The following is a 15,225-nucleotide window of genomic DNA, read 5'->3' on the forward strand; positions in this document are numbered from 1 at the left end:
ATAAAGAAGAAGCATACTAAAATACACTCATGGCCATTTATCACTGCTATTGGTGACATGACGACATGGAGAAGTTCAGAGAAAGACAGAAAATAAGAAAAAGACAGAAGTGAGTAAGTGAGGAACAAAGAGCAAGACAGAAACTGAATGACAGGCTATAACAGTAAATCTGCTGGTGCCATGGATTTCTTTTCAAAGGTCAGTATGAGTGCAGCGTGATTCAAAGCAAAGGGGAGAAACATCTGTCCAAATTTCTATTTGAACAAATCTTCTGTCCTTATGTCACATTTTTCTAAAAAGAACTGAAAATATCTGCCGACGTGAGGACATTTTGGACAAGTTGTTCCCAAACTTTATCAACTTAAACTTCTTTTAATGTGTAAGTGGCCTGATCTGCCTTATTGACATTTTTCAAGAATATTAACATGAGAACACACTGAGTCATGACTTTTCTTACTGGGCCTGTAAGTTACTGTCAATGTGGTATAGCCACATTGTCAAATTGTCAAAATACATGGATACACATTTTGACACACACAGTAGCAGAAAATAGACTAGGGTGCAATGCAACGAGTGGACTTTTTCTTTACAGGTTCAATCCTCCTCTCTGAGCTTTAGCAAGAATGACCCTAAGAAATGCAGAAAATCACATGCTGTGACTACACAGGTAAACGAAAAAGGTTCAACAAAAAACTAATTTAATCAGAAACAATCTTGGATCCCATCAGCTATCGTCTGACGACGATTTGAATGCCGATAAATTAAAAAAGCTCTCTAGGGTTCTGAGATTGATAATAAACTACGACGATAGCCGATGGGTTCCGAGATTGCATTTCGGCCAATGCGTTCCTCCTCTTTTGCTCTCGACATGGACTGTTAACCTGCATGCAAACAAAGCCCGCTCAAACGTGATTAGTCAATACTACTCGGACTACAAACGGAAACCAGAACGCTTCCGATACCAAAATCTTGTTCCTTGCCTACAGATTCTGCATTCATATGCAGATATCTGTTTATAAAGATTATATCACAAATAACTCCCATGACAGAGTGACCGTGACAGTCTTAGATGGTCCAAGTTTTGACTTTAATGATTTTTTGATTACATGAATACAGTGAAAGAGCAGGCAGCACATGTGTTTTACACAAGAACACTGAAGTTGGCTTCACACTCATCGAGTTATTATGATATCCTATAAACCAATATGATGAGCATATTGTAACAATTAAGTTATTAGCACATTACAGACTAATGTGGCCAATGCTCAGCGCAGTATGTTGGCCCCAACAGTCATTATGTGATTTGTTGTGTGCGTGTAGCATTTGCTTTGGGTGTTGCTACTGTGTTCTAAATATCCCTGGTGTTATCGCTGTGCTGTCACCCCTGGCCAGGCAGAGAATAATAGGAAATAATGAACTGTTTCAGAGGCTCACACTCACACACACACTTTTCGCCATTGCCCCCCCTCCCCAACACCAGCTGTTCATTAACCAAAGTATGCAAACGAAACTGCCGTCCTGTGCCTCCCCTGATTATCAGCCCCCCCCCACTCCTCCTCCTCACCGCTCTAATCTCTCCACACTGCCTCTCTTCTTCTCTACGCTTCATCATCTCCTCCTCGATACCTCCACATTTCTTCTCCTTCTTGTTCCCAACCACCTTTTTTTGCCCTTGTCCTATCTATTCTTTCTCATTTGCTTCTTTTCCATGTTCTCCTTCTTCATGCCAGCACCTTCGTTACCTCCATCAGTTCTTCCTTATTACCGCCTTCTTTTTCTCCTTCCTCACTCCGTCATCCTTTCTTCCTTCTCTTTTCTCACCATCCTTCTGTCCATCCCTTTCCTTTCCTTTCCTTTCCTTTCCTGCCCTCACTGTCTATCCATACTTCTCCTTTTCTGTTCTCCCCCCTCCTCCATCATTTTTCCCACTCTCCAGCACCTGTTACCCCAATACTTCTCATTCTCTTTGGTTCATCTTCCTTCCTTTCTTTTTTCTCTTCACCTGTTCACTTTATCATCACCTCCCTTCTGCATCAAGTTAATCTAGATTGGCTTGGTGATACTGCCAGACTGCAACCAATTTAAGTGTATACTTGTATAATTTACTTGTTTAAACCAAGTAGACATTTCTCCCAATGCTTCCACTATGATAGTATTATTTACCACAGTTTGTACTACTCACCATTAGTACTACTGCTTCACCTATTCTGAAAATCTACCCCTGACCTTGTCTTCATTCAGAATCATGGAATTAAAGCAGACATGTATACAGTGCACTTGCCTTGCTTCAATATTTATACCAGCATCTATTGTTGTAAAACATTCTGTTGAAGACCAATGTGTCGGAGAGCCAGCCAATCGATAATTTATGACTTCTCGTCTCACCGACAGCCATGCCACTGGTCAGAGGCATTTTCATGATGAGCAGTTTCATGTCTTTGTGTGTGCATGAGATGATAAAAAATCGCAGAGCGCTGAAGAAGTCTTCGCTACGTGCTCTGGGTTTGTGTGTTCACTGTTTGACTGTTTTATGAGTGTGTGTATGAAGCAAAAACAGAATCATAGTACCCTGACGCGTTAAGGACCTCCATTTAGGCCTCAGGCATCAGCTCCCTTCAACTTCCTCAAAGGCCCCAGTAAAGCAAAATAACGCACTTAGCCACATTCTTTATCTGTCCACTCACTCACTATGCTGCAGCATGCGTAACCGAGTGTTTTATTTATTTGCTGTCGGAGTCTTCATGCACTGAGAAAAAAAAAATGCAAAATTGATTATTCTGGTGACATTAGTCTATATCTATAAGCATAATCTATTTTTAATGAAGCGGTGACTCCTGCGTGGCTAAGTGATCAATAAGGCTTTAAGGGAAATGTTGAGGATGTGTTGCAGAGTCCCTTGAGGAGTGAGTGATGCATGGTTGACAAGGTTTTGGAGGAAAAAGGAAAGGGTGCAGGTAGCTGGAAGTTTCCAGTGTGGGGTTTAACCAACTCACCTGCTGGCCAGTGACCAATAGGATAGAGCCCTCCTTGGCATGCACCACCTGCCGGAAGACGTGGTCGAGGATGAGGAGTTCACTCCAGCAGTTCTGCAGCAGCTTCATCTGGTCGTCCACCTGGTAAGAGAAACACATCAGGTCAACTACTTGACTTTCTTCCCCTACAAAGCTGTAACAACAGTCTATGTTGGAGTGATTGAAAATCTAATCCATAGCTATATGTACTGTCATCAGTGCAGATTGTATGTCTTTCACTGTCCCCTTTGAGTGTGTTAGGGCCAATTGTTCCTGTAGAGGGTAAAGTTTGTCAGTATAGACGGGTTTCCGATATCACTGTGAGTTGTGCAAGCATGTAGGGGTTAGAAACCAAACCAAATGACTGAAAGCTCATGAGGAGATCGACATGAGGAGCTGTTTTTGTGCCTTAAACTGCACAAAAGTAATGTGTGGAAAATGTTCAATATCCCAAGAAGGACACCTCCCTGTTAGCTCAAAATGTTAAATACATATTAGCATTGAGCAGTCTGGTCAGAGTCCTGGATTTTAATAAGAAACTATAAGTAAGTAAGTAAAAGTTTGTTTTGAAGTAGCACAAGTCACACTGTTAATGTGTGTGTATGGCTGTTTAATAAATACTGCAATAGTTTGTCTGGCTCTAATGATCAGTGCGCTGGTGACCAGTTTGACATGAATGTAGGACGAGTGCTGCTCCCACTACCACAAACTAGTCTATATGTACTTGGTTACAATGCAAACTGTTGATTTGTCCCAAGCTCAAAAGTCCCCTGTACTTTTTCTGAAGCTTTCTCATGTGAACCTTTCCATACTCAGTTAAGCACTTTGCTACGTGCCTGATTAAACAATGTTGCCAGGTTTATCTGTTTGCCCATTGCCAGCAGTTTCTGAGTGATTCCACAGATGATAATGATTAAGTAGCAATTTTTTTCCCCTCCTGAATGCCAGCGGCTGGCTCCCAGGGACCTGCCAGGTGAGCTGGGTAAGCTGAAGCAGGTTAATCGGTGGTTCTCTACACCAAAACAACCCCCTCCATTGTAACTGTTAGTCTCTTCCCATGGCTGGCTGTGTTAATCATTACTCCACATAGCCAGACTCACACAAAAAAAGGCCACATTTAGAAGGAAGGAATGAGGAAAATGTATGAGAGGTTCTTTCTTTTTCCTCCTTTCCCCCCCTTTTTCTATCAACAAACATTGTCCTCTTTGTGGTATCATTGGGAATAATGTGTCTTCCTGGGCACACTGCGGTTGTGCGGTGATGTGAAGTACTTTGTTGCTTTGAGTCTGTGAGAACCATCTGTGACGTTCATCGCCAATATCACTTGCAGGGTGAAGAATGTGGATCGATGTTAAAACTTTGCGACACAAGCAGCTGTCGTATAAACACTGTTGAAAGGAATTTATTTTTTTGCTGTCTGGAAATTGTACAGGGATCCATTTGTTGAAATGTACAATGACCTTGGATACTAATTTGATGTCAACAACTGTTGCGCTAACAAACACCAAACACTTTATTACCTTATATGAAATGGCTAGTGGTTGTGGGCAAGTCTGAAGTCTATTGCTTGCTGATTAGGATTGTTATGACTGGTGATTGGGGGCTGGTGTCAAACAGTGTCTGTTTACCTTCAAGGCAGACATGCAGACATAACAATAGCCAAATCATACACACGGTTGGAGGACATGAACACTTGGTTATCTATGGTTGTCTTTGGCGACAGCTGCCATTTGGTTCTTCTGATTTAGGTAACTCTTAAGTTTTATGTTGTATGAGAATCAACTATACAACCCAGCCAGTACTATCTGTTAATATTGGCTTTATTTCCTATTTTTGGGGGTCCTACAGACCCTTCTGTTGTATGAGTAAAAATAATACAGTTCATTAGGCTTATTAAAGTTTAGTGGCTCCCCGACCCTTATGCCTCTATCATGCCTACACTGAAATAATCTGTTCGCAAAATATAATCGATAAATAGTATGGTGAAATCATGCAGCAAAAAATCCTAAAAATATCCAATCTTGGAATGCTTTACATCTAGCATTTGACTTTTATCACTGAAAGTCAAATGCCAAAATACAACAAAGCTTCTGTGACCTTTTCTAACGTTTTTGACAGTTGGACAGTTTGACATGGACTCTTTTTGTCTCCCTCCTCCTCCCTATACATCTATTTTTTGTGGATCTGCACTTAAGGCGTCTCAAGCACAGAATGAAAAAATTCAAATGCCTTCATTAAAACCATCAGTAAGCAAGAAAGGCAGTCAAAGGAGGGAGTTCTCTATGCTGTGCCCCAATCCTCTTCTCTTCGTTTCTCCATCTACCCTGGAAGCACGTGTAACAGTGTGTATGTGTGTGTGCGGACGGATGGGTACATGTAAGGCCCAGGCTCTTCAAAGGACCCCCCCTGCATGTCAGCGGTGTTGGCAAGTGTCGGGGTCCTCATCAAAGGGCTGTCCTCACTCTGCCTGCCTGGAAGCTCGTCTCTGACAAGAGGCCTGGGTCATCAAAGGGGGGCAGCTCAGAGGGGATGACAGCGGGTGATAGCAGCCTAGACGAGGGCTGGGGACACCCGCCTGGAAGTGGGGGACTGGTGACAGACAGACAGGCGTGAGGGCAGGCCAGGGGTTGGGGTTCAGTTTGCTGAACTTTTAAGTGCCAGCGACACGAGCTGTTTCCCTGACAAGCTCTTCCTTTGCTCTGTCAAATGAGCAACGCTCATGGCGCCTGATCTTACAAGATCTGCTGCCTGCTCTCTCAGATAATATGAACTTTCTGACATGGAGTCGACGACCGTTTCTCTTGTGTTTTCATGCAAGCAAGTTTTGAATACTATCTATGCGCAGAGAAAATTCAGCTACTACTGTCAGAAAAACAATGGCTGATTGCCAGTGATTATAGCCTTTCTCAATTTGATTTAACGGTATTCACAATGTGACACTACAAAGTTCAAATGAGCTGTTTTTGAACTCACCAGAAGCAATAAAACAGGTGATTTATTTAGTCGGTTAATTTTTATCTCATGATATGGTCATGGAAAATTTAGATAACACTGCCAATTGAAGATTTACTGTTTCTAGCAATGTCGACTCAGTAGGAAACAAACTTGTTGTGTTGTTGTTCCTTGAGTGTTTCTCACTTCTTCATTTTGCTCCAGTAAGTGATACACAATATGCTTGTTATTACTGCTATCACTGTTTGCTATTTTATTACTAACATAATGAATTCTGATATAAGATCACTCAATGTTATTTATTAACAGGGGAATCTAGCTGTAGCAGCTTAGACTCACAACATTTTGTAGAATTTGCTCACAGGTCAGATTGGTGGATATGTAGTTTATTTCAGTTCTATGCCAAAGAATATATATTTATTTTTTAATATTGGCTGAGGTGGCTTTTATTAGCTAATTTGATTCAAAATACATTAGGCACCATACATTATACTTACATACCACACTATATCTGCAACTCACTATTGGACAGGAATGTTATACATGGTCCAGATTGTTATTTTTTTTCTTTTCGTTTAGTAACAGTCTTTCTCCCCAGCACAATGGTTGCCTCTAACACACAAACTAAACCAGCATAAAGTTTATTCATCAAGTGCAGCCTAATTATTTAGTTTCTATAAATGTCACTGGGTGGATAACCCAATTTGCTGAATAGAAATCTTTAGAAATATAATTCTGTAAGTGAATTACTTTGAAGGTTTTCCCTCTGATTTTAATTTCCAGGAGCAGCAAGCTCAAGGTTAGGAAATTGGTTATACTAGCTGGTACAGTAAATACTTTTCATAGCCTCATATTTTTAGTTTTTCTATGTTCACGGCAAACCAACCTAATGCGCTGCTGATGAACATAAATTGTTCTCTTTGTCAAACTAGAGTCTTGTTCTTAAAATACTTACCCATGACAAAACCTCACTCTGAAATTTTTTTTTAAGTAAAGGTTAGCTAGCCATGATCTGACCTGAGAATGACAATCGTTTTGTAGTTGAAAAACATAATTTTGCATTAGGAATCACAATGTACCAATTTAGTTACAGAGTATAAATTCACAGCAGAATTTTCAGCAACATAAGTGAAGGACTTTTCTACTTTTGCTTCCACTGTACGCATTTGGACAATCCCAAGTCCCTACCTGTCCTTGGATGGAGCAAAACTCATTATAAGGATTTAGCTTCTAAAGTTCACCCAGATGCAGAAAACACGCTCCCCAGAAATTGCTTTAAACTGGCCTCAAAATCCACATTTAAGGCTACTTTTCAAGGTGTGATCTATTTAATATTTTAATATCATCACCAGTGTTTGGTTAAAAAAATGAGAGAAATTCCAAGCAGGAACTTCTTCTTGCAGCAGGCAGCAATGAAAAATACATATCCTCCAAGAAACCAATTTAACACCTTTATGATCGTTCAGGCGAGTGGGATCAATGCCAGGATCAATCGCTTAGCCCATAGCTTTTGTTCAAAACCACTGCCTAAGATTAATGGGATTTTCCAGCGAGAGAGGTAGAAAAAGAGAGAGAGAGTGTGGGTGAGAGGGGGAATGAAAGTGCCAGACAGGGAATGAGAGAATGAGAAAAGACTTGGGGGAAATTGAGAAAATAAAACATAGTGATTAAGAGCAGATATTCCCTCCATTTCTGGGCAAATGTAAATTAATTGGAAATGGAGCATTCAGATGCTCGCTGACAAAAGTAATGTTTATTCATAGCCCCCTGCTAAGAGTAGAGCAATTATCATGGTATGTTGAGTCAAAACAGGCCAATGTAGTAGAATCTTTTCCCCCCTTTCTTGTGGCCGGGTTTTGGTCTACTGCCACGAGCATTGTTAAGCTTCGTACGGTACGGCAGGCTTTAACGAGAGTACACAGCTGGATCTGATTTTAATAAGTAGTTCCATTTTTGATGTGGCCTAATGAACAGATTAATGGAATCTCCTTCTGTGGAGCCTTAATGAATGGAGAGAATCATGCTATTTTTTTAACACAGGAGGGAAAACACACACACACACACACACACACACACACACACACACACACAAAGACTATGAGTTTATCTGCCTCAAACGACTTGTACATAAACAATAGCTGTGCTTCTATCTTTCCGTCTCTCTCTGCTGGACAAGAATCAATGCTGTCTCGGAATACTACAGGTGAGGTTTGAAGCTGACATCAATGCTTGTGCATCTCTAGCAGCCATCCTTTGGTGCAGTCCTGTCTTGGCATCTGTTCGCCTTGAGCCAAAAAGGCCCTGTATTCACCTGGGAACAGGCATGAATTCACCTAGAACAGTGCCTGTTGTTCTTAGAGTGTTGCGAACACTTAATTATGTCGTGCTTGAATGTACTGTAGCTCATTTCCAGTTCAGTTTGGTCACTTAGTCCCCATCGGCAACAATAGGATTTTGTTGGTCATCAATGTACCACAAATCATGGATTAGTTGATAGTTTTTCCAGTGGAAGCACATGCAACCCTGCTGACCTTGGATCAAATCTTACTAACAGTCTGTTTATTTCTTTATTACCCTTCCTATTGTCTTAACAAAGATCACATTACAAGGGAGGCAAAAGGGTCGCAGGTCACCATTGACTCAGTATCTTGTTTTAAATGAAACAGCAATGCCTGTAGATTCCCACTGCAACTCATTTTTGGCAGCCATGACTTTCAAAAGCCACAAACAGAGTTACATTCATCAGAAAAAACAACGAATGACAAAATCCCCAGGATGTTCCAGCTATGTGACCTGATTGGAGGGGAGTGGTGGCCTTTGGGTGTTCATGTTCCAAACTATGTCCTGCTCTTCTCTAGGCAGAAGTAGATGAGAATTATTAGACCCCCTCATCCAGCTCTTGTTTATCATGGCATACAGTTCTTGTGGGCCTCGATTCTATGGCTGGTGGGGTGATAAGAATGCTGGGAAAATGAGCAGGTGGCAGGTGGTGCGACTAGTCAAGGGGGAGGGGGACTGAAGAGAGGAATGATAATACTAGAGATAATATACTGAGCAACCAGCTTCAGCAAAGCTGAATTTGCCAACAAACAGACAACAGACATGGTTGAAGATTAAAGCTACCAGAAACTGTTATTTACCTGTTACCTTCCATTTTGCCTGACATTGTAGCTGACTTTTAGGATGCAAATTTTTAGTGCACTCACAATGACTCAACATGATCAGCAAATTATCAGAAATCCATTCATTCTCCATAGAGCTGAGCAGCCAGGGAAACTCACTTCAACTGTGTGGACAGTAAAAACTGGCCAAAACTAAACTTATTATTCTCCTACAATTGTGATTTTATTTCATAAATCAATCATTTCAAATGTCGTTTAAACTGCGAATAAAAGATAGCAATTATAGTAGTGCTTATAGATGATGCTTGGAAAATGGTTAACTTCTGTCCTTCATTCGGTCAGTTGAGGTAAAACTTAGCATTTGTACCATCAAGTTTTCATGCAATGGTGGTTGCACAAAAAATTGAGGTTACCTTCAGAGACATAGTGGATGTTTTTGTTTGTGTGTGAAAGGAGGAAATATAGCCACTAAAAAAACAGCCCTCTCTGCATTTCTTATGCTATGTTTTACTGACTTTCATGAGGTCTTTAACCAAATAGACCTAATACACTTTTATATTCTGTAGTATTAGAAAAATTCTCGTAAGACATTGGGAAAGAAACTAAGCCATTAATTCACTGTGTCACAGTCACAGTGGTCAGTTTAGTCTCTTAAATGTAGTATGAGCCAGATTGATAAATGGATTGAAACATCAGGCATTCAAAGATACATTAATGCATATCTCTCTTAAAGACAATACGCTAGCAGACTTAACATCAGCTTGATTTTACTCACTGTGATTTGTACAGTGAATGTATGCTATGTCTCTATGTATGTGACACTATATGTATGTCATTGTGTGCATGCTCATCATCATTTCATGTCACTGGCAGCTGTTTGTTGGTTGCATGTATCTCTAATCCAGCATATCAGGTAGTGGAGAATGCCTGTGGGTTTATCTCCGACTGAGTGCACAGAAACCCTAGACTATTATTATGTCCCTAAACAGCCATAGAGATGCCACAGGCCATCTGTGAGCTCAGAAAATATCACCATTGTCACAAGAAGGCCTTGTGTCTGCAGGAAAGTTGTTTTCCAACTTCAAGAAGAAATATTTTGCTCTCAGCAATTATGTGTCAGTTTCTAAAACTCCAGAAACATTTACATGTACTGTCCATTAGGAGTAAACAAGTGGATAATGTGTGCAGCTTAGCTTCTATTATGTTTTAAAGACCTGAAACCCAACTGACACCTGGTTACATGACCTTTGAAGTGTCTAAGTACAACTAATTCTGTATCTATAGACTAAGAAATAGTACTAGGTCTTGATTTGTCTTCATTTGGAACTAAGAACCTGCGTCCCCATACACTGATTTCATCTTTTTGACATTAGAAGATGACCCAAATGATATTTAAAACTCAACAGTATAAATCTTCAGGGTTTTTTTTCTCACTTAATTGAAGTATGTGAAAAGAAAATGAGTTAAGACTTAAATACTAAACGGTGGTGGCTGCATGCCCTTGAATAAACCACAAGTTATCTGGCTTTTCTATTCTTAGTTGATGGTTGTGATGTATTGTCTTGTCTTGTTGATATGTGAATGTTAGCAGTGTCCTTTAGTGTTTCTTTTAGTATCAAAGAATAACTCCATCAAGTATATTATTTTAGCATTATGTGACACATTGGTTGGACTCGTGACTACATTTACATTTGCTGCTGTATAGTAATTACGTTACTGACAATAAGCAGCAATTGTCTACAACCTCTTCTTCTCTGAACAGCATTAGACAAGGTGTTTTGAGTGTGTATGTGCCAGTGCATATGAACTCACTGTGTGTTGGACTGAGAGCAGAAACTGCTCTGTGAGAGTGAATGAATGCTGTATTGTGTGTGTGTCAGAAAGAATGCTAGTGTGTGTCTAAGTGTGTGTCCATGTGTGCGTGTGCCCAAGTCTGATCAATATTGCAGCGACACTGAGATTGATCGGTTCCCACGGTGACCGCATTAACAGGTTCTGGAGGCTGACCTTTGACCCTGAGAACACTCTGCTTTCGATTGGCCATGCTTTCTCCCTGTCCCCATCTTCACATCTTCTCAGCTGTCTACACATCCTGACATTCTTCTTCTTGTCCCAAGAACTCCAGCCAGTGATTGGACATGTCCTCTTTCTCTCCTTGCCCCCCTATCTGTCCTTTCATCCTATACAGCATCCTTCTGTCCAGAGCTTTGTCGAGAGGAACCGAGATGTGGGCCTAATAAGGTCTTCCTGCTCTGCCTGGGCCTTGCTTCAACACACCAGTGATATAAGGCCACAACAGATACAGGAAATGCAGTAGCTGTCTGTGGCAGCAAACCAGTGTAGCAATATATGTGCTTAATAAATATGTAAATAGATAATAAATAAATAACAAAGATGCAGAAGAATCTTGCATGGATCATGGCAAGTAAGGTTAAGTTGTTAGCTTAAGTCAGCTGAGCACACATACACACAAACACACACACAGACCTATGAGAATCCACAAGAAGCGCGGCACTACATTCATGAGGCAGAAAAAACAAAGTATCTCTGTGGGTCTGTGTGTTGCAGCGGGAGGAATGTCTTGTTTTCTCAAGGACGCTGACGATGGCAACAAACCCTCTTCTCTGTCTGATATTAGCGCAGGGATTTGAGGATGAACCAAGCAAGCCCAAACTTTCCTATTCCGTTTTTACTTGATGCATAAGCATATGAAAGATAGAAAAATCAATAAGGCAAGAGAACGGACCAGTGAGAGGCCAGACATGAATTTCAATTGATATATTTTCATGCATGCAATGTTTATTGTTGTCTGCTATAGCTAGTCTGTTTACTAGATATGTACAAAATCTAAAATTTTCAGGTAAAGTCTGGCAGCTTATTATTATAATCATATATGAAATTACTGAGAAAGTTCATCTCAATCATCCAGGTGGTACAGGTGGTCTAAAGTGAGTTAGGCTCAACTTTATTCAGAGATCATGTGTGAGGCACTACAGAAAAAAGAAAGAGAACTCCAGATAAAAAGGAGGTTATGAGAAAGAAATGTATGTACAGTTGCCTCATTTCTGAAGAACGTTAATCCATGAGTGCATGGCTTAAAGGAAAGGAGTTTTTTTTTCTTTTTGAGAGCTACTGTTTTCAGGATACCTCAGAAGTGGACTACCTAACCACCGCCACATACACACACACACACACACACTCATACTCGCACACGCACATGGAATCTCAGGGCTTAGAGCTAAGAAGCTATCAACTAATTATCAAAAACACAGAGAGGCTCTAATCAATTATTCACATGAACATTAGACCGCTAATACACATGCAGCCCAGGGAACAGCATCTCCCAAAAGTAACCCTTCCTCCTTCACTCCAACACACACACACGCACACACAGAAGCAATCATGTCAAGACCTGCATACTTACACAGAGACACACATACAAATGCTTAACAGTAATATCTATACCTGCATACTTACACACACACACTTACGTACACACACGTGCAGACTCCTGCTTCCTTCCCGCCACTCCACTCTCTTCTTTGCAGACAGAGAAAATGCATGCCATCCAAATGTAAAATGAGTTGTGGGAGTAGACTGTCTATAACGTTCCTGGCTGGGAGGTACTGATCATAGAACTCCTATTGATCCATCACCTCCCACCTCCCACCTCCCACCCCCCACAGACTCCCCAAGCACACACAAACACACACCCAGAGCGTAATCTACCAGGCGATTCCTGGGTATTAAGCCCCAGCCATTGAATTTTCATGCCGTGCAATCATTATTTGAGTTAATGCTGCAATTTATGACTTGGTGTTTGTGTGCTGAGTGTGAAAGGTAGGTGGAGGGGATGCAATATAAGGAGGTGAGGAAGTGAGTGTGTATGTATGTAGGTATGGATATGACTAGGTGCAGATTTCTGTGTGTGTGAATGTGTGTGTTGGTTAAAATTGGGGTTTTGCATTCACTTTATTATATGGTCATGACTCTGTCAGATATGAGTGAGAAAGGGGATTTATGTGCGCGCATATGTGGATATGTGTGTTTTTGCACAACTGGGTGTGTTTGTGTCTGTGTGACTTTCATTGACAGACAGTGGAAAATGACCCCATAATCCTTGTCTGGCTGTCTGTGCCTTAAGAGGAAGGGAAGACAAGAAAAAGAGGAGACAAAGAAGACACCAGGCTAAAAGCTTACCCCTTTTGTATTATTTAGAACAGTAGAGACATTCCTCCTTAACTCTCTCTCTCTCTCACACACACACACACACACACACACACACACACACACACACACACAAACTTACACACACAGACGCAGACACATATACTGTATGCAATATACCTTAACGCAGCTTAGACGACCAAAGCTGTTTTAAAATGCAGAGACTGATGCAGGGATGGTTTCTGTCTGAGAGGGCGGGAGACACAGATTCCCATTAGCGTTTTACGCGCTGGGATGGGTGTTTTTTCTTCTTTTTTGTTTTGATGGGGGGTTGTGAGGGGGTTTAGGTGGTGGGTTTTAGAGCAGACAGCTGTGAATCTACATCCAAACGTGGCACAGCTCCAGAGATCACTGGGATTACAGCCCTTGATGCACAAATTAAATATCTGAATTAACTAATTGAGCATTTCCGGAGCTCCTGTGATATGTAAACAGTCGAAGTACAAGGAAGAGGAGGCATCAAAACCACAACGCTGCAGAACAGATGGAGCCCTGCTCCTCCCTGAAGTGCATCTCCAGGCCTCGCCTGACAGAAACTGCCATGAATGCATCTGTATTAGGAGAAAGATGTCTCTCTATAGCACTGCTGCGGCAGTATGAGGTCTGGTTGTGCTGCTGCTGATGGGAAGTGCAGTGCAACATGTGGCGTATGAAGTATTGGCCTAAGGGAAGGTGAGACTGCGGCTTGCCACCTGAAAATCTTGTCTTTTTTGATTTTTGTTCAGCATCCCTGGTTCATTTCTAGAGGTTTAACGGTGTTGTCAACACCCTTCTCAGCACGTCCCTTTTCAACATATTTGGTTTATTGCTCGTCATTGTTTCAGCTTGCTTGAAAAGCCTCTTTTTATCCCCCTCTGAGAGGGCGCAATCCTAAAAGAACGTAGGACTGTAATGCCTATTATTAGTGCCATGCCTTTATTTCACATGTGTGGAATCATTTACCCGTGGCTCGTGCCAGGTTTGCAGTTATGGCGTTTTGGGAGAAATGGAGAAAGAAATTGACAGATTGAAAGTTGAGGAAGAGGGAATGGTGTGAGAGTAATAAAAAGTCCTGATGTAGTGTAAAATGAAATAAGGAGAGCAAGAGCAAAATTAAAACCAGCAAAGAAAGGAACGCTTATAATAGGGACAGGGAACAGGTTTCTTTGTCCTACTTTACTGGTGAGGCTGAAGCAATTTTCTCGACTTGGTCATTGTTTGGCATGTGGCTCCATTGAAATTTCTCGCTTGTCGTCAAAACACAACCACAATGTCTAGTGTTACTCCTATGAACTGCATGCATCAGTCATCACTGTGCAAATTCAATCACCCGCCTTCCCATAATATATAAAATATAAATACCCCTCCACTCTTTAAGTGTAAAACTAGCCGGCAAGCTGTCGACTCTGCTCCACCACTGTCTTATCTATTGTCTCCTGGACCCCCAACCCCCCCATGTTTCCCCACTCCCTGTCCAGAATAGACAAGCCATAAATAAGCATCAAAAATAGACGTTGGGGGACAACTGTTGACAGCCCAGTGACGAAAGCGGCAGACACAGGGACAACCTCTAGGCAGGCTGGATTACACACAGATAATTGAGGCCACGCAACATCAGAACATAAGAAGCTAGCACTTTTTTTTTTACTTGCTTGAAAAGTCAGTTGAAGCATTGTGTTTCAGTGTGTAGTTTGGGGAACAAAATCATTGCCTGAAAAAATTTGCCATTCATTAAGGGATAGTTCACCCCAAAGTCAAAAATACACATTTTCCCACTTACCTGTAGTGCTGTTTATCCATCTAGATTGTTTTGGTGTGAGATGGCAAGTTTTGGAAATATCGGCCGTAGAGATGTCTGCCTTCTCTCGAATATAATGGAACTAGATGGCACTCTGCTTGTGGTGCTCAAAGCCACCCCTAAAATCATACATACA

General features: G+C 41.3%; 1 protein-coding gene across 1 annotated transcript in view; it reads right to left on the reverse strand.

Moving 5' to 3' along the window:
- Positions 1 to 15,225, reverse strand: part of nr5a2 (nuclear receptor subfamily 5, group A, member 2) — a 72,020-nt gene that overhangs the window by 27,829 nt on the left and 28,966 nt on the right. Inside the window, exon 5 of the mRNA XM_044199464.1 lies at positions 2,994 to 3,113. Coding sequence (XP_044055399.1) covers positions 2,994 to 3,113 — 120 coding nt within the window. The remainder of the gene's footprint in view (positions 1 to 2,993; positions 3,114 to 15,225) is intronic.

The sequence above is a fragment of the Siniperca chuatsi genome, linkage group LG6, assembly GCF_020085105.1.
Source record: "Siniperca chuatsi isolate FFG_IHB_CAS linkage group LG6, ASM2008510v1, whole genome shotgun sequence".
NCBI classification, from domain to species: domain Eukaryota; kingdom Metazoa; phylum Chordata; class Actinopteri; order Centrarchiformes; family Sinipercidae; genus Siniperca; species Siniperca chuatsi.